At 41.1% G+C, this 20,318-nt stretch overlaps 1 protein-coding gene and 1 long non-coding RNA gene across 16 annotated transcripts in view; one reads left to right on the top strand and one right to left on the bottom strand.

The window, feature by feature from the left end:
* Sybu (syntabulin) overlaps positions 1-20,318 on the top strand; it is a 101,752-nt gene that overhangs the window by 71,972 nt on the left and 9,462 nt on the right. For 12 of the 15 annotated variants that reach the window (XM_063264119.1, XM_039080175.2, XM_063264118.1 and 9 more), the window contains one exon: positions 18,847-18,949. The exons of the other annotated variants lie outside the window; for them this stretch is intronic. In XM_063264119.1, the coding sequence (XP_063120189.1) occupies positions 18,847-18,949 (103 nt within the window). The remainder of the gene's footprint in view (positions 1-18,846; positions 18,950-20,318) is intronic. 15 annotated transcript variants of the gene reach the window in all.
* On the bottom strand, positions 9,693-18,850 carry LOC134479721 (uncharacterized). The gene is made up of 2 exons (XR_010053385.1): positions 14,892-18,850; positions 9,693-13,547 (listed from the first exon to the last, which is right to left on the bottom strand). It is a non-coding gene; the product is annotated as an uncharacterized LOC134479721 (long non-coding RNA).

The following is a 20,318-nucleotide window of genomic DNA, read 5'->3' as shown; positions in this document are numbered from 1 at the left end:
AGGGCACGCCTGTCTGACCTACTTTAATTTACTTTTCTTCCATGGCATCTGGTAGAAATTCAGAAACTCTTCCTGACAATGGGTTGGAGTGTAGAAGACTATTTTATTTGTGTGCTCTGAGTTGATGGAACATTTTCTCTTTACTGTAAGTTCCAACATTATAAAGGTTGAGTTCTCACTGTTGTAAAACACGTGAGTCATCTTAAAGTGCCTTTCATCTGCAAGGCAAATGATTAATGCCTGTGGTGGTAACATTATTAGTAGAAACATTAGAATGCCTATACATATGTTACTCTGACTCTAGTTAAATAGTCTTAAAACTGAAAAGGTAAGATTTTTAGAATGTCTTCAATAGTTATGAGGCATATAATGACTCCAAAAAAACAAAAAACAAAAACAAAAATTAGCCATGCTGATATTTAGAGAGAGAGAGAGAGAGAGAGAGAGAGAGAGAGAGAGAAGAGTAAAGTATCTTGTGCTAGATTGAAGTTATTTTGTTTTCCATTATTCATAGCCATTCAAGCAGAGGACATACTGTTTGGTATCATGTTTTCCAACAGTTAGTCATAAAGTGGTGAGTGGCCCAAATGACAGAAGGTCCTACCCCCTGAGAGCATGACTGTACTGATGACTATTATGTTCCCAAGTTGTCACATGGGTCAAGCTTTAGGTCAACAATGGAATATTTTATTTTATAAATACCATTTCTATCAGTTTATATAGCAATATGCAAAATCTGTATCTAATCAATTTCTCTTTCTTGTTTATCTTTGAAACAAATGGGTGTGTGTGTGTGTGTGTGTGTGTGTGTGTGTGTGTGTGTTTAATTTGACTTCAAAAGGTCTTTGTCTTTTATCTAAAATTTGCAGACAAAAGCATTGTCAATCAACTAAGGTTCTTTTGAAAATTCGATGTCATGTGGCATCCCGTAAATATTAGGTGGTATTATAGTAAGATGACCATAGAAGTAATCATCATCATTGTGACAGCACAGAGCAGTCAAGAGAGGTTTTAGATAATGGCTTGAACAGTTTTTTCAGCCTATTAATCGTATTGAGGATCTACATGCACTTGGCATTCTGAAGGGAGATGTGAGTCTCAGTGTACAAGAGAATGAAACTATCCCAAAGTGAAACATTTTGACTTTTTGTCTGCTTCAAATATGTTGCTTTGTGTTTTGTTAAACAGTTACACATGCATAGCAGAATGCTTTCCAATTAATTGTGTTGCTGGCAATAGTGGCTATTGAAGCTTTTACAGTGGAAGCATGGTGAATGAAACTAAGCCATAGCACAATCCTAGTTCATATTTATGCAACAAATTGGATATGTAACAATTAAAATCTAGGCTGGAGTCTTTTAATCTCACTTCCTGAAAATATTTCCATTCATGGTTAGTGGAGTGGATAAAGTATTTTAAAGAAGGAGTAATTGCATTAAGTTGAAAGATCAGGGAATGGTGGGGGAGAAAGGGATGGGAAATGACTGATTAGTATGTGTAGAAACAGGCCCCATGCTGGGAGTTTTCCTTCTGCGCTAATTCCAGATGACATTAAATCAAAAAATATAAAAATAATAACTGGGATGAAAGATAGAAATCGGTGGTGCCATATGCACAGAGCCTGCTGGTGCTTATTTTAAAGCACATGAAGGGTTGACCTAGATTGTACTTTGCAATTTTATTTTCATTCTGTCATTTTCGTTTCTGCTTTTCTCTCTGGCATATTCTATTGCTTCCATCTGTTTGCCCCGGGAAGAATGTGGCGTGCATAAGAGGACTACATTACTAGCCCACTTGAGTAGAAAACAGGTTGGGGTGGAGGCTCTCTAAAGATTGAGAACTCGGAAGCAATGTAGGTCCACACACCCCACCTACATTTTGCTGAGCATAATTGTACGTGTACATCACTCAGATGATCTAGTAAGAATAAGCCTCGTTTCTAGTGGTCCAAGACCATCTTTAACGTCATCCCCATTAACAAAGCAGCTTTCAGCTTTGCTTTACAGGTCTAAAAACAATGTCCTTATTTTCCCATCGATGTTAGTCACGCATGTATATACTTGGGTCACAGTTTGTATGCTAGGTGTTTGGATTGCTGTCACATCATTAGTTGAGCCCTGGGAGCATTAGCCAGTCTTGGTTAACAGTTCTGTATGCTGAGTCCTTTTCCAACCATGGAGCTTGTGGCTGTTCAAGAGGCAGGGTGTTCCCTTGGCTGATGCAGTGGCGACATTGTTCATAGAAACCAGATAGTCCTGAGTCTGGTTTCTTATGCTCACTTCAGCTGAGATAAGCAGCTCCACAGGTCTCTTCCAGGAAGATCTGATTTCTGCCAAAGACTAGGAGCAGGCCTGACTATTCTTGAGCAATCAGTGGGTGCCATGCCAGAACCTGATACTGCTTTACAGCCTGACATCCAATGCTTTTCTTCCTGAGCAGAAGTAGCAGCGGGGGATCCCAGCTATAAGCTTAGAAGGGAGTTCATAAAGAGAGATGGCTTGGGGTCTACAGAGTACACCACTGTCTCCATGCTGCTGAGCCCAAAGCTGTAGCCCTTAAAGGGTTTAGCCTGTACCTTGAGAGTTGACTGGGGGTTCTTCAGCTTAGCATTTCTACCATCAGCCTCAGCCACCATGCAACAGAGCTGAGCCCGGCTCCACACGAGTGTTGCCCACTAAAACATTGTGCTTTTATTGGGGTCTCTCAGCTATATTTAGCTGGTATTTCTAAATTGTTCTGTATGGAGATAGAAACTTCTCTAGAACAAGAACCATCTTTTTCTCTTCTCCCTTACCCTGCCCTCCACATGCCCACCCTTTTTCTCTGCTGCTCTCTCAATCATTTCCACATATTTGTCCTTTCTCTTAGTCACTTCATTATATTTTATTTTGTTAGATTTTGCCACTTCCCTTCTTTCTTCTTAAGCATTGTACATGATGTGTGCCTAGAAAAGAGCATTTGTGATGGGCATGTGTCAGAGAGCATGACAGCTACCTGTTTCCATTTGAAGAACTGCTGTCACAGAAACCTGCCTACTCCTCCTATATTCAATTCTCTGCTTCCCAGCAGGAGTGACCTTTATACCAAGGTGTGTGTGTGTGGTGCGGGGCGGTTTCCCTTCCTTACACGTAAAATAATACACCTTAAACACATATTTTTGAAAAATATAATGGAATTGAAAGGTGCATTTTTTAAAATCCTAAAGCAATGTTTTCTCTACCTTTTCATTCTCTTTCTTTGCCCAATACCTTGTACTTGGTAGGTCTTTAAGGGATGCTTGTGAATAGGCATGATTGAGCCCAGGAGGTATTCATGTGCCCCCGGATCCCGAGGTAGTATTGACTGACACCAGTTGGCTTGGTCCTTTGGATCCTTATTTTACCTCTTCAGGGTGCTTGTAAATGTAAGGCACATGAATGTCTCATCAGATCTGATTGCTTAGGGGCATTTTCTTACTGGCATGTCCAGACCCTGCTTACTTTCCTTTTGCTACCATGCCAACATTCTCCAGTGGCCATAAAGAAAGTAGCCTCCATTGTTTGTAAGGCCCTGCTTTGCTTTTCTGTTCTCTTTTGATTTTTTCCATAAAACGCCATGGGGTGGGTGGAGAAGGAAGGAGCGAAGAGAGTAGAGAACATTGTGTACACTTGTATTTAAAAGTTAGCTTATACAGGGGGTGGGACAGATTAGCTGGGCAGCCAAAGTCTTGGCCTGAGAACATGTGCTGTGTGCCAGCTGTCACTGAGAGTGAGATCCTGGGGATGGTCCCATTAAAACAGTGCATAGACATGCAGAGCTGATCTTTGGGCAGAGTGCCATCTAATTGAGAGTACCCTTCATTCTTTTTAAAAGCTATACATCTCTTATTAGAGTAAGCAGAAAGCCCTTTCAGAGGGAAGGAAGGGGCAAAGCGGAGTGACCTGAAGCTTGAGACTTTTAGGAGCTTGAGGGTAAGAATGGTTTGTAGTTGATAGACAGTGATCAAGGGTACAGAACTGGAGCCCATTGTTGGAGAGAGACTACCTTCCTTTCCTTGCCTGCACCCATGCTCCAGAAGGAGAGTAGGAGTATAGCACAGCATCCCGGCACATGCCCTTGAAGAACTGCAGTTTCTTCTTGGTTCTCCTGGAGGTGGAAAGAGGAAAGGAAACAGCCCATGCGGTATTGCTCACCAAGGAGACTCTGAGCATATCATGGCTCCTAACATTATTTCCCATCATTCATTGTACCTGACGTCAACCCCCACCTGCCCAGACACAGTGCAATCTTTAGCACTGTGACAGTATCATACCGTGACCAGGTGTCACAAGATGGGAGAGAAGGCTCACTTCTCCTACCTTGTACCTGCTTTCTTTTGAGCCCTTTCCATAATCTAGAAGCTCTCTGGTGGTAGCCAGGCCTTACCCTTGAAATATTTTTATATGACTTCACTATCCAACCTCTCCTCTTTTCTGTTTAAGTTCCTTAAATAGGTGTCATAATTAAAGCAACCACCCAGCAAACTTGCATTTCTCTGAGTGTTTGTTCCCATATTTGTTATTTATTTTATTTTTATTGGAGTTCACAGGGATAAATCCAGCATTGATGTTTGACCATCCCAAGCCATTCAGATTGTATTATTCCATTTTTGTTTTTGTTTTTTTTTTCTTTTAGTAGTTCCTCAGGCTATATGCCAGATAGGTTTTCCATCTGCTGACTGAAATAATTTCCATTTTGTTGGTTTTTGTTGCCCTTTGATTAAGTGGATTTATACATATCTCCTTTTGGCTGTTCCTTTATGTAGGCTACAGTACAGCCAAGTGTGCAGTACAAGACAAAAGTATTTTTAACGTTTAACTTTTCCTGTTACATCCTTTTGTTCACTTGGAATTCTACATGATTTTTGCACTAGGAAGTCAATTCTGTCAATGTACAAACTCTGAGTGAAGAGGCTCCACACTCATCTCCTTCTCCTTGCCCTACTCAGTTCATATCACGACCTCCTTCACAGATAGCCTTCAGTATGACCTGCAACTTTCTCCAAAGCTTGACTTTCCCAGTTTCCCAAGCCTCGCTACAGTATTCCTGTCTTGACTACAGTTTTTTCTCATCTGACCACTGTATTCCATTAAAATAAAGGACTGAGTGGCCTGCATACCTGTCCCTTGCTTCCCATCTTCCATGGTTCAGTTTGCACTGTTCTTGTTCCTTGAGCTCAGGGCCCTTCCCAAATTGCTTTCTGCTTCGTGTTTCACGCCCATCTCAGGTAGCACCTGCCCCCCACTGCAGAGCAGACTGCCCTGTTGTGCTCACTCTTGCCAAGAATTTCTTCCACTGCTGTATACTTTGTGTATATGTGTGTCTTGGTCAGGGTTTCTATTGGCTGTAATGAAACACCATGACCAAAAAGCAAGTTTGGGAGCCAAGGGTTTATTTGGTTTTCATTTCCATATCATTGTTCATCAGCAAAAGAAGTCAGGACAGGAACTCAACCAGGGCGGAAACATGGAAACAGGAGCTGATGTGGAGGCCATAAAGGAGTGCTGCTTACTAGCTAGCTTCCCATGGCTCTCCTGGCCTGCTTTCTTATAGAACCCAGGAGTACCACTGTAGGAATGGCACCACCTGCCCACAGTGAACTGGTCCTTCCCCTCTGATCACTAATTGAAAAATGCCTTACAGCTGGATCTCATGGAGAAATTTCCTCAACTGGGGCTCCTTCCTCTTTGATGGCACTAGCTTGTGTCAAGCTGATCCACAAAACCAGCCAGTACAGTATGTACACTCACCATGCAGCCTAGCTGCCTGACTGTAGGCTCTGCCAGTTCCCTGAGATCTTGAGGACTGGAACTGTATTCTCCATGTTTCTGCCCCACACAGAGTCCTAGAATGTACAAGACACAGCGCATACTTGAAATAAGCTGAGTTAAATGTCATCACCTTGGAATAAAGCTGTTAGATCTTTGTGAGTTGTGATGATCAGCTCCCAAACTGGGAGGAACTCAGACTCAGACAAATCAGTTGGCTTTGACTTGGGGAGACTCATCATCCCTCAGAACTTCAGGTCCCTCATCCTTCCTCTTTCTAGGAATAGAAGGATGCAAGGGAACAACAGAGATGGAGTTCTTGAGCAAGAAGGCTCTGAGGACACACAGCTTACAATAGCATTGTCACCCAGCACTGGCATTTGTAGTCACAGATCTCTCCCAGGCCTGTGGAACTGTAGTCTGCTGTCAGTCCTGTGCCTTCCACGTTTCTGTTCGTGTCATCAATTAAGCACATTAAACAGAGTAAGGACGAGGATAGAGCAGGGTGACATCCTGCCAGAGATTTCTCTCGAGGTTGACGGGGTAGTTCATTAGCCAGGCCTCTCTGCGAACCGAAGCATGCTATCACCCAGTGCACATGGCAGCTTTGGTTGTCAGAGTATCATAAATGATCGTATCAAATGTCTACTGAATTCCAGACATGTGCTTTCTATGACAACCTTAACCCTGTCAGAAACAAGGAGTGTTTTTCATATGTGACTCTCAGTGATCAGGGAACTATTGCTGGCTCTTTTTTGCCTTCATATGGGACTTTTTCTATAATCTACAGTGATCAACACCAATGTCAATAGGGGGTGGGTTTTCTTCCTCCACAATTTGTCCCTTCATCTACAACCTGCATATTTCCCTCCCATTTCCAACCTGCCACCACTCTGTAATTACACAAGAACTGGTAGTATTGCTGGAAGCAATCATATCCCTAAGCATTATCCAAGCCTTTTCTCTACCACAGGGTGAAACACTCTTTGAGTCATCTGCAGTCCGGGTACCATGCTTGCCTCTGGGGACGCAATGAGGAATAAGACACAGGTCTTCCCAACCACAGGCTAATACCCATAACTGAGTTTTAAGAGAGTTGGGAAAGATGGATAGAGGTAAAGTGAAGGGAGTATTGATTTGTTATAAATAACATCAATCTGTCCATCCAACCTAAGGGGACATAGGAAAAAGAAGATTTTTAGCTTGATCACAACCCCTTCCAGAAGACATCACTGAATTATGACTATGAAGGAATTTTTAGTGCTGCAAATATTGTCAGGGTAACTGTGCTTCCTGCAACCTTAGTCCCTTGGAAGTGATGGTGAGTAAGCTCATGGACAAGTGTGTTAAAACATACCCACAATAGCATACGATGTAATGAAAGCTTGTGAGGCTAAGACCATAAAGGAGAGGGACCCACTCTCTCCTAGAATCAGGTAAAGGTCAAAGGTTAACTGAGACCTGAAAAACAGGTAGTCGTTAGACAAGCCTGAAGGTAAAGGAAATAATTCTAGCAGAAGGAATGGCATGTGTGAGAAGGTGGCATTGTAGGCATCATAGGTCACACTAAGGTCAGTGAGCTTTGTCTCATTTGTGTCTTACCTCACACAGGTGGCCCAAAAGAGCTTAAGGAGGGAATTATCTAAAGAGCTTTATGCTCTGGAACAGAATAAAGGACAAATTCTGGAAAGAATAAAGTATCTGGAGCCACATCCAACAGTTGGGCCTAAGCCTGGAAATTGCAAGTAAAGCATGGTTGTTTCAGCCAAACATTAGTAGGAGCTTGGGGAATCCTGCTGCAGAGCAGGGAGGAAGGATTGTAGGAGCCAGAGGGTCATGGAAACCACAAGAAAACCCATAGAATCAACAAACCTGGACCCACGGGGTGCACTAAAGTGAACTGAAAATCAGGGAGCCTGTACAGGTCTGGCTTAGGCCTTCTGTGTATACATTATATTAGCATAGCCTGGTATTCTTGAGGGACTCCTAACAGAGGAATTGGGGCTGTCTCTGACACTTTTGCCTGCTTTGGGGACCCTTCTCCTCATACTGGATTGCAGGGTCCAGTTTTAATTTGAGGGGAGGTGCCTAGTCTGATTGCAACTTGATACGCCTTGTTTGTATTGATGTCCCTGGGAGGTATGCCCTTTTCTAAAGGGAAATGCAAGGAGAGTAGGTAGGGAGGGGCGTGGTGGGGATGGGGGAACTCTGGTCAGGATGTAAATTATGAGAGGATAATTTTAAAAAAGGAAAAATGGAGGTTCAGTTAGAGCGCACAGAATGGGAAGGAGAAGGCAGGCAGATCAAATCCAGGGTTGAGCAACTGATGACAGTAGGTAGTGACACATTGAAAGCAAGACCCTGGTTTCTGTACCAGTTCACTATAAACAGTCACGTAGGCCACTTGGTAAAAGAAGAAAGAAGGTAGATAATGGCAGGATGGCATTTTCATAGGGAAGTTTCCAGCAGCAGATGAGAAGGACAAGAACTTCAGGTCAAAGATGGAGATACTGCAGGGGACACACTGTTGCAGGGGCTCCTCTCACCACACCAGTAAGAACCCTTATCTAATTGGTGTTCTAGTACTCGTAATTCATCTAAAAACATATTTATAATATGTTATCCCATCTGAGAATGCAGGCTCATTCCTGTTAGGGAGAATTCTTAGGGAAGCTGTTTAGCAACAGACATACTAAGTGTGACTCCACATGGTTCAACAGCCTGATGATGATGGTGATGATGATGATGACAACGATGACACAGAATCTTTAATGTTCAATTAAGGAAAACATCGTGATGTTTTAATGACTGCAGTAATCCCAAGCAGAAGGAATTCTTTAATTACTTCACTGGAATGAGGACACTGAAGCACAGTGCGGTTAAGCCATTGCTTGAGTTCACACTGTCCTATTGGAAGAATAGAAAGGTGGCCCCAGAATCTGCTGCTAGGATACACTCAAGCAGACTGGGTTGACAGTTGCAAGGAACACAATCAGTATAACTCAATACTCTGCCAAGTAAAATCAATTAAAATTTCACATTTTAGATGTAAAATGTGTAAAAAAACAACTCCCAAAATATATACTATAGTGTATAACTATACTTGAAATAACAGTCAAACCTTCTGTCCCATTCTGTCAGAGGCAGTCTCTGAGAAAACTTCCTCGTGAGTCATCTCAGGCAAGGAGTGCCTGAGAGTGGTGGCTCTGGAGTTTCTGTACCTAGAGGGCTCATCCGTACGGAGCCCTGTCCCACCTGTAAGTTATTTAAGTCCATAAAGATCATTCTCAGTGAGTCAGAGACATGTTTCCAGGTGACATCAATACACCCTCCAAGAACCACACAGTAATTAGAAGGACGATCACCAGTGACTTTTAGGACAAAGACTAGTCTAAAATAGCTCGCATCACCACCTGACCTGCTCTGCAAGCAGTTATGTAACTCCCCAAAGGCATGTTGGCACAGTATCAGCTTTAGCTCAGGGATGCTTTCATGACGATATCTTCACTTTGCTTTTAACTACTTCAAAGCAGGTTGGGTGTTTTCTAATAGAGACTTTAAGTGGTGGTGTTCTCTTCTTAAATAAATAAATAAAACCAAAGAAACAAAGCTTTCATTAAAATTCATACATGTCCCTCACTTTCAGCTCAAACCTGGTGCGTGGCCCCAAGCTCTGAGCTGGCATGGTCAATGACACACAGCTGTTTCCCCTGTTCACCACCCTGTGACCAGGGTGCTTGCCTTCAGAGAGATTGCACAATCCAGTAATTTAGTTATCTTCTCACATCCAATGACTTGTCTCCTTGTCAAAGCAGGAGGCAGAGTTGTGGAAATACTGGCAAGGCTACCAGAGCATGAAGAACCTCTTGATGTTTCAAGACCAAGCAAAGTAGGAAGTATCATAAAGGGCAGTATGAGCATAGCCACGTTGGACCTGAAAATTGAGATGGAGTAGAGCACAGGTTCTGGGTGGTGGTGGTGGTGTCCTACTTAGTTTTGTTTTTGTTTTCTGAACTCATTGGTCTCAGTGATGAGATGGAGTATAAAGACAGTGGTTCTGTAGAACATTTCTTTTTACCTGTGGATCTGTCACATGTATGGATTTGTTCTAGCTTTTATGTGAAAGAGTTGCATTCCTGGAGATGAAATAAGTATCAGACTGAAAAATCTAAGAGTTGGAGTGTATCTCAATTGATAGAGGGCTTACTCAGCTAGGTTTGGGGCTGGAGAGATGGCTCAGTGGTTAAGAGCACTGACTGCTCTTCCAGAGGTGCTGAGTTCAAATCCCAGCAACTACATGGTGGTTCACAACCATCTGTAATGGGATCTGATGCCCTCTTCTTGTGTGTCTGAAGACAGCTACAGTGTACTTATATATAATAAATAAATAAATAAATCTAAGTTCTTCCTCCATAATCCTTTCTCTGGCTCTGCTTCTATACATGCTGGGATGGAGATGTGATTCAGTGAGGGTGATTATAAGACCAGAATTAAGAGAGTAGCAATCCTGTGACATAGACACTATTTTGTTTACCTACATAGCTTACATAGCCCCTAGAACGCAACATGACATATCCTATGGTAATCTTCCCTTCAAGGATGAAGGCAAGGCACAGAGAGGTTATGAACTTTTCTCAAAGCCACATAGCTAGCGCATGTGGCTATTCATAATAAACAAGAGAACGGCTTCAGGAGGATCTAACATATAAGTAATAAAAACAAGAAGTAATTCATGAGCTGGGATGAAAGACCACGAAGAGGTGGGAACAAGAGCCTGGCTGAGTCTACTGTATAACACTGGTACATTCAATAGTATGAGGGTCAAAGTGATGCTCTGGGGATGTCAAGGGTACAAGCCAGAGTGAACCTCCACTGTTTGATGGGTTATTAACTGGGATGCTCTCATCACGGCTGTGAAGGGTGAATAGGTGCTGATTGTGCACAGTGGACTGAGTTGTCCCCGAGACATTAATGACCAGTAGAGACAAAGATGGGGGGGCATTTAAGGCTTTTAGATTTTCGAGTTGGTTTGTAAATGAACTTAAGTATGGAAATGAGGAGCTGTTTCAGAGTCCTGGTGGATGCTTTGCCAGTGAGTTGTAAATTTTATGCTGTCTTATTTCCAGCAAGTGGGAGTTTTTGTTCATTGGGATTTAGCAATGCAAGCTGATTATACTACTATCTCCACAAGAAGAGAGGGGATGAAGAGGTATAAAAGAGGAAGACGCATGTCCATCTTTTTTTTTTCCTGTCTTATATTCTGGACAGCCCTATCCCAAATTTTACTATTGCCAGCATCTTGTCCACATTGTCCTTCCCCACTCCCTCATCGCCTTCCTCCATTCCTGCCCCCGACATGGCATTCCGCTTCCACATCACTGCCACCTTTGTACTCCCCTTCCCCAATATAGATTTTCCTGTCAGACGTGCAGAGCAGCCTCTCATTTTGGTAAACGCTAGATGAACACTTCTTAAATAGAAGTAACATCCTTTCCAGCTACATTTGCTAAAGGGGCAGAGACTCTGTTCAGCCCAGCAAACTGATGGATAAAAGACAAGTAACATGTAAGTTAAAAAAAAAAAACTTCAGGAAAGACTTGCCATTATTACCAGGTCCTCGAGGTAATTAATTAGAATGAAATTCATGACCCACCTCTGTGTGTGGAACTCTTCCAAAAGCAGTGGGGGGCTGTGGAAACTCCTGGAGCCCACCAGCATCCAAGCCTGTTCCCAGTGCAGAACCTACCTGACAGGCAATAGAGCCCTATTTGAGGGTCCTTTTTTTTCCTGTTCAGTATCTCTGCCAACTATACATGGGCCACATCAAAGGGAAGATTGGTTTACAAACCAGTCCATATCTATGACCCTTGTTTTAGAATGAACCACAAGGGCCTTAAACTAAGCGTTAACTGCATGGTGTCATACTAACTTTGCATCCCAAGTTTTTAATGAATTTGCCTGTGTGTGTGTGTGTGTGTGTGTGTGTGTGTGTGTGTTCTCTGTGGAATCTTGAACATCTACCTCTTTTCTACCTTAGTGTATTTACCTATAAAATAAGAATACTATTACTAAACAGAAGTGGAAATTCACGTGAAATTTACTAAGAAATGACACCAACACCAGGTATATAGCAAACACTCAATACATTTTCATTATTATTTCAGTACAAGGATCAAAGACATTGCAGACAACATCATTCCTGCCCCTGAGAAAGATCCACAATAAATACTGTGCTGAACTCATACATTATTTTTATAATCACTTGATAACAAAGGTAGTTTCTGCTGGAAACGTTCAATTAAGAGCTCCTAAAACAAAATAAAACTCTGTGTGTGTGTGTGTGTGTGTGTGTGTGTGTGTGTGTGTGTGTGTGTGTGTGTGTGTACATACAGTTTCTAAAGACAGAAACTTCTAAAACAGACTGCCCACAGGTTGTTAGTCCAGGAAGCTGTACAAGTGCCATAGGGACTGAGACTTGCTTTCAGAAAATTCCAGGGAAGTTACCATAGCAGTCAGAAACCTGGCCAGGTGGCTTTCAAGGTCTAAGAATGTAAGGGAGGAGGTATCGAAAAGTGGTTTCCAAAAGAGCCACAGGTCATGGTCCGCTCCACCCAGTTCATCCCCTTATCTTCTGGCTCAGCTACCTGTCTTTGGCAGATATTCAGGCAATGCACCTGTGGAACAAGAGAGAACGAGAGAACTTTAAACAAGGCCTAAAGAAAGCTCAACAAAGGAAGGAAAAGTGAATACAGCCTGTAACTAGATAACTAGATTCTTAGTTTTGGTTAAAATTTTAAAATCTCTCTTAAACTTTAGGTGCATTCATATTCATATTCTCTCTCTCTCTCTCTCTCTCTCTCTCTCTCTCTCTCTCTCTCTCTCTCCTCTTAAAGGTTCAGGTTAATATTTACTTAGCAAATGTTTGTTGACCATTTGTCCTGCCACATGTCTGCTGTAGGAAAGAAGATAAGGATTCCACCCTTGTATGCCTGTGGTAAAGAGAACATGAGTTTGTACACAGAGTGTGTTTGAAACACTCATTAATACCCACATCATCAATAAGTTAATGATTATTATACTCTAGCATTTCTGATCCTCAGCACAGAGCTTAACAAGTAGGGATTTTCCTGGGCAACACCCTTAGATACTCCAGTAGGTGTAAAAGGAAATGACATAGGAATGTGCAGTTTTAATGGCTGTCATAATTGTGCAGCCCATGGAATAGAACTTGAAGGGAAGTGGACTTTTTCTTCATGTTCTGCCCAATTTCCAAGTGGAGATTCAGAGCCTGGATTCAAATGTCTCCTGACCCAAAGCCCTCTTGATGAGACCTACATTCAATGTCTCGATTATCTGTGAAATAAAATTTTACATATGTCATCACATTTATAGTTTTGTGATAAGAACAGTATGCACATGGCCAGGAATGGCAGTAAAGTAAAGATGTGTTTGCATCTGCCCTTTCCCAAGTTACTTTATAATAAACCAAAGGAGGCCATGATTGACAGATCATTATTATCCCTTGATAATGTTCTAGAGTACAGTAAATTGCATGTGATTTTAAGATTTGCTTACACAAAAGCAGACATCCCACACCTATAATCCTGTATCTTGTTTTAATCTAATAACAGCTCTCAAGTTCTTCTCATTTCAACTTACCTATTTTACTCTTCCAATGATTGCAGTGATCCTCATAGCTGGTCCTCTTCCTGATTTAGCCAGTCACTTTTAAAAGACACTAAGAGTATCCTTCAGATGCTCCTGAGAGAGATACAATTAAAGGAGTCCAACTTTCTTTTTGTATATATTGTATCAACACATACTCTTACTGACTCTGTTTGTTTTCACACACTCTGAATAGAACACCTACTATCAGACATTTTCCCAGTTTGATAAATGCAAAATGTCTTGTTTTTCCCATATTCATGTTTTCAGTGAAAGTATGTAGTTTGCCATGTACACTAAGTATTCTTACTTTTCTGTCATATCTTCTTATGTCACTTGCATATTTCTTTTATTGGTTTGTTTTCTTTTCCTATTTTATATAAGTTTTCAGTGAAAAACGGAAAGTAGCCTCTCATCCTATGCTATCTATTTTTTCTCAGCTTGGCATTTATCTCTGACTTTTATATTTTTCCATTAGAAGTTTTATTGTAATGTACATTACAGCTAAACACTTTGAATTTGAACTTTTTTTTGCTTCTGAGTGCTATTATTTATATATTTAGGTATATGGGTGCTCCAACAACTATGTCAACCACAATAGAAGTAAATCATTTCTGAACTTATAATAATAAAAATGAAAAATATACTTACAGATTTTAAAGAACATTTATTTCTGTTTCAAAATATAAGTAAGCTTTTGCTTTCAATGGATTTATCACAAGTTCCTTTTCTGAACAGCACTTGTAGCAGCCTTAGATGGCTAAAGACTCAGAAGGTTCTGTTCGGTAATCGAACATTTACTTCTCAGATGCTGTGTGTGGTTGGGCCCCAAAGCCTTCCCAGATAAGAGTCTGCTTCACTAAATGGGCTTTAGGGTCTTCCACAAAGTCTGGAGTAACTGTGTGTGCACTGCTACAGCTGTTAAACTATGCTGTGCTTGTCTTCAGTGAAAACAGCTTCTCTGTCCAATCCAGAGGCAGCTGAAGAGAATAACTATGCATTTCTGGGGGGCGGGAGACGAGAATGGGAGTAGAAATCAGCCTTGATTTGAACTGAGGATATAGAAGGCTAACCTGAGTTAATTAGATAATTGTAATGACAAAGTATACCAGAAAACTTGCAGATACTTTCATGGGTAGTTTAGAAGAACTTATCAGTGTTTACTATATGGTAGGATTACCATGCGTTCAAATGCTTAAGGACCCTATAGTGTCCCAAAATCAGACCTAAAAGTAGCATCCTCAAGACTCAAACACAAGATTGATTTAAAAGTAAGTATAGTTTTCTGCTTGAGCTGAATTTTTTCTTTTTTTCTTCTTTAAGGCCATGGCCTTGACACCTCTGCACCAAGTGCTTTTAACTCTAACACTAGAAGGAAGAAGAACAAAACTTCTCTACAGACAGCAATGGTACTAAAGAACAGGCAAACAAACTACCCACCAGGACTTTGGAATGCAGCTTTTTGTTGCTTGAAAATTGGTTTCTGCTATTGGCTCTCTTAGTCTCCAGGAATTTGTCCTCATGAAGGTCATCACAGCCTTGTTGTCACCCAAGGCCACCAATGCAGGTGGCCAACGATGAATCTAGGTAGGGACAAAAGCACTGCAGATGGGGATGACACAAGTTTCTTAGTTCCCATCAGCCTTCCAGTCCCAGCTTTCAATAAGCGAATCATTTCTAATGCTTCATCAGAATATTTCCAGTGACTTTCCAAGTGGGTGTGCACATACAATTCATGATGAGGCAAAAATTCTCTTGGGCACAAAACTGCTACAGGCCAGTGACATTTCCAAATTCCTATGGAAATAGAATAGTTATTAAGTCTTCCAGGTAAATATATTCTTTCTCTCAAAATCCTTCTTAGAATTTAATGAGGTCAGCCAATGAGACAAGTATATGAATGCCTACAATAGAGTGTATTCATTAATATTAACTGTGTTTAGGAGCAAGGTCCCTAGGATCAGAGGATGTTGAGCCTTGGCTTCAGCCTTGACTTATTAACTGTGTCAATCTGTGCACCTCCCTGATATAAGAGCAACTTCATGGAACCTGCCTCTACTTCTTAGGGTCTGTGTTATTATGAGAAATAAATTATTGCATAAAGGTGTTTGGAATAGTTTTTGGTACATAATATTTGCTTTTAATAACAGAAAAACAAGTGTAAGTCGAGTACTTTTTGTTCATTTTATTAAGATATGCTATATTTCAAAGATTTTTTTTTACTATATAAAGGGAAAACACTATCCTGCATGATAGTGTGTTAAGTGTAAATCCTGAATAGTATATAGTACAATGTTATATTTCAGATTGAATTTTAATCCTCTCAGAATAAGAATAGTGTTTAATACTTATTAGAGCTTATGCTGTGTTTGCCAAGCATAGATCTAAGCTTTCTGTTGGGTATATATTAATGGCTTACAGTAAGCCTGTGATGTTGCTGTGAGGAAGCTGAGGCATGGATGAGTGAAGTAATTCTCCTAAGATCCCCCAACAGAGAATGCAGAGGTAACATGTGATGTGGCAATTAGGTTCTGTGGTTCCGATGAGCTCTGTGGAAACACAGTGCAGCTACCATGAACTACAGCGTCTTCAGCAATGCCCAGTGGCACATGCTAAAGAAGGCAGTCGGGTGCTGCCTCTTCTTCCTCAGAGTTTTGCTGCCAACTAATAAGTAAATGGCAAGTCAGAGTCTCTCGTCTTTATTATTTTGTTTATAAAATTAGCTTTCTCAGCTGGGCATGGTAGCATGTGTCTATAGTCCCAGGATGCACTGATAATGGGAGAATCAACTGAGTTCAGGAGTTCAAGGTTACTCTAGACAACACAGTAAGGTCCCAATTGAAATTAAAACCTCAGAAAAGGTTCATTGATTTTATATCATGTTCCCTAAATTGTAATTTTTATAAAACATATTGTGTTTGTGTATGTGTGTATGTGTACATATATGATTGTGAGAGAACAACTTTGTGGAGTTGATTCCCTCTAATTTACTTGGGTTCTAGATTCAAGCTCAGATTACCAGTCTAGTGCAGCTTCTTCAAGCTTGTATACCAAGTGCCTTTATCCACTGAACTATCTGATGAGCCCCCAAATTATAAATATTAAAAAAATCATCAGCTTAAGTAGGTGGGAAATAGCATATGCATAATTTCACTCCCATGTCATTCAAATGGTTTTGAGTAGAGTTGCACCTATGGGCCACCCTCAAAGTGGCTGCTAATCTTTTGCAGATGCGCAGAAGATAAGATAGAATGTACTAAAACGAAGAGGCCTTAGGCTCTGAAAATGTGTAAGAGTCAAATATATTGAGTTCCAGTAGCAATAAAACCAAAGTAACCCTTTAGCTTAAAGTCCTAATGACAAGATATCAAAAACATCCCAGATATTTATTAAAAGTCTGAATTTTTAGTAATGGTCTGTTTCTGTTCAAGAATTTCTGTTTCTCTGCAGGCAGTTATTACAACTCTGTCTTTTATGAAATGAAAACTGGGTGTTTCCAAGTAATAATTTCACATTGTAAATAATACCTTAGGCCTGGAGACTCTAACCACATGAGATATTTTTGAAAACTGCCCATCTTTGTCACTTAGTAACCAACCTGACGATCTTCTAGCAAACAAAGCTGGGGAAATAGGATGTCAGGAATAATGTGTTGCAAGACCACACAACCAATTATTTGTCTTTAAGATTGCCAAATGCTAAGGGTATTATACAGAATCAACAGTTAAATTCACAGAGCTTTGAAAGTGATGTCACCACTAGAGAGTTTCTACCATGCATAAGGAATTGCTGGTCTGGGTCTCAGTAAACTAATCTGTCAGTACTCTAATCTGTCAAAAACGGGAAAGAAAAGTTATTGTTCTGATAGCAGGTCACTCATGACTCTTTCCAAAGGAAGCTGGCATCCTGAGGGGATCTGGAAGCTTGAGAAGGGGTTTTCTCTGTCTTGTTATACTTCGCTATTGCCACTGGTGGAACTAAACAAACTTATCAGAACCTACACACCTGGGACCAAACTCTGGGTGCTCGTTGTACTAGGTTTCTCTTGCTGATTTCTAGTTGGTACCAGAACATCTGTTGATCCCCTTGGTTCCTTCTCTGCCCTCCCATGGATGAAGTAGAGCATCACAGATATGTTTTGAAGACTTGGTCCTGCCTTTAATCAAACTCCCATGAGCTTAGTGCCAATCTACTTCTTTTCTCCCATAACACAACAGTGAGATTAATGTCTATCTTACATTACAAAATTGCCACGATCGAATGACAGAAAGTACCTCATACATAGCTGATGATCTAAAGGCACCGAGTTGTCATTATAGTGAGAATAATTGTTCACTGTGAGAAATGTAATTATTTAAATCATTCTTCGTTCCCTCAGTTCAGAAATGGAGCTGGCTCTGATTCTAGGCCAATACAACATACAAATCATGTTGTAAGAGTTGAGTAAGAAGGTCAAACAATGGACATAGATTCAGATTCCAAAGCCATTTTTAATTCATATGTCTTAAAACATCCTATTTTGTTGTTTGAATTGCTCTCTGTTGCCTCTGCCCCCTCCCTTTCACTTGCCTAGAAAACCAATGGAAATAACTCCATTATTGATATGAGACAACTATGATTGTTTTTATTAGAATGGGTTTACAGGATTCCAACACACAGCATGCTATTCCAGACTCAACACGACTGTCACTTATTCCCACAAAGCCATTTACCTTTGTAAACTAACAATCCCACTTTGAAGCTCAAATTCTACATTTCTGTCTCACATGTCACATTATTGTCACTCTCTTTGGAAATCTCAATTTTCTGTTTTGGTGAAGATTCTGTCCCTAAATATATACACTTACACTTAAGCTGCTGTCATAGAAAGTCATGTCTGTAACCAGCCAGTGTTGCTTCCAGCCATTCCTGGAGCCCGTCTTCTTCCCTGCTTCTGACTGACTCTAAGCCAGAGGTGCCAAGTTCAATTCTCAGGAGCTGACTGCAACAGCTCCAAGATAAATCCTGGGAAAACTGCTTTTGCCTCATCCATACTCCTCCTTTTGCTTACACTTGGGGTGGTGTGAGCTGTTAGTGAGAGCCACCCAGGGGGAGTTGGAATCCCTGGCCCTGCTTGGGCCACTGTTTATAGTCTGCCGGAGATTGGCTCTTTGAGTAACCATCTGCCTGTCCTTCTGTTCTAGCATGTTTATGAAACGGGTGTCTTGTGCTTTCTCTTGTCTGCCCGAGGAAAGCACAAAGCTTTTGGAAGCTCTGGAATCTTGGCACTTGCAGTGTTAGAGCATGCAGCTCAGGGAGCTGGGACCTAGGAGGGAGGGCACTGGCCTCCAGTCCTTGGCTCTCCTTCCCTTCATGCTTCTCTCTCTCTCTCTCTCTCTCTTGTGTTGTTTTTCAGGTAGTGAAGCAGATTTTAGCTCCTCAAGCAGCACAGGCAGCATCTCGGCTCCTGAGGTCCACATGTCCACGACAGGAAACAAGCGAGCCTCTTTCTCACGCAAGTAGGCACTGACTCCTGCTCTGTAATTACAAAAGCTTTATGCAGGTGACTTGCTGTCCATAAGGCTCTGAGTTTGTTATTAGGAATGAGGTTTATGGTTAAGTATTTCACAGTGGTTTGCAACTGGTGGTTTTCTTACTTCCCCTGTACTCCTATTGCTGAGCCTGCCTCTAACTTAACTTTTACTAGGGAAGAAATGAAAAAAAAGGGGGGGGGTGTAAAGTTCATAGATGGGCAGCCACTGCCCAAGGCCACACAGAACAGCTGGATGTGTGTCTTCTAAAGTCAGGCTGTCTTAGCCTTACACTGGTAAGACCCTCCAGAGGCTGCATGACCCTGAACAGGGGGCTTTGTTTCTCTATACTCCCATTTCTCATCTGTAAAATAGAGTTATCATGATACCTACCTTGGAGGGTTTCTGGTTAGGGCAGTGCTTGTGGTAGGCATTATAAATTGTTCACCATTAATATTAGTTGAATTGGGGCAGAGGATTATGGGAAAACACATGCCAATGTTCACATTTAGTGGGAGGAGTTCTAATCTCAGTATTTTCTAACCATAAACAGTGTCATTACTCCTCAATAAGTACTAAATAGAACTCAGTGAGAAAGCCATAATCACTCTAGTAATGTACAAAAATAATGCGATAGTAAATTTTATATATATATATATATGTGTGTGTGTGTGTGTATAGTTGCAAATCATTATAGAATACTTAATTTCACATGTATATATTATATACATATATTCATACACACACATATATACATATATATACAAATATACATATATTAAAATGACAGGGACCACATAGCCTGTGCAATGGGGCATGGTTCTTTTTCTGATGGGCTAGTGCTAAGGCACCTCACTAACAAGTGAGCTTCATCAGGGGCCTGAAGAGGAGTGGTAGAGGTATCTAGAGAACACCACTTAGAGAACATCTTCTGATGTCATAGTACTACCCTGCGCCATTGCATTCAAAAATTGTCTTGAGGAATAATAGTATGTATTTTTCAAGATCCTTTGAATTTCCACAAGCTAAAAGCTCTGGGACACTGTGCAAATAATTTCCTATTTCTCCTGGTGATTGATGGTTATAAAGGGAACTAAGATACCTTCAGGGCACAGTTTCATGTTAGAAGTAAATCATCTAGACAAAGCTGTGAGAAAAGAGAGGGGTCCACAGTAAATAAGCACCATTGCTCTATCAACCCCTCTACTCTTTGGGTGTAAAATGCCTCCGGGACCACAGGGGAGGGATGTAGATATGAGTCTCCCCTGAGAAGTAAGCATATCCTTATGGTGAAAGGTGCCGAAGAAAATGGGTCCAATGGGTAATTTTATTAAGCAGTTCCAAAGAACTTGGGTTT

Source organism: Rattus norvegicus, chromosome 7 (genome assembly GCF_036323735.1).
Source record: "Rattus norvegicus strain BN/NHsdMcwi chromosome 7, GRCr8, whole genome shotgun sequence".
Lineage (NCBI taxonomy): Eukaryota > Metazoa > Chordata > Mammalia > Rodentia > Muridae > Rattus > Rattus norvegicus.
The sequence above is the reverse complement of the archived record's forward strand: the minus strand, read 5'-3'. Positions and strand labels throughout refer to the sequence as shown.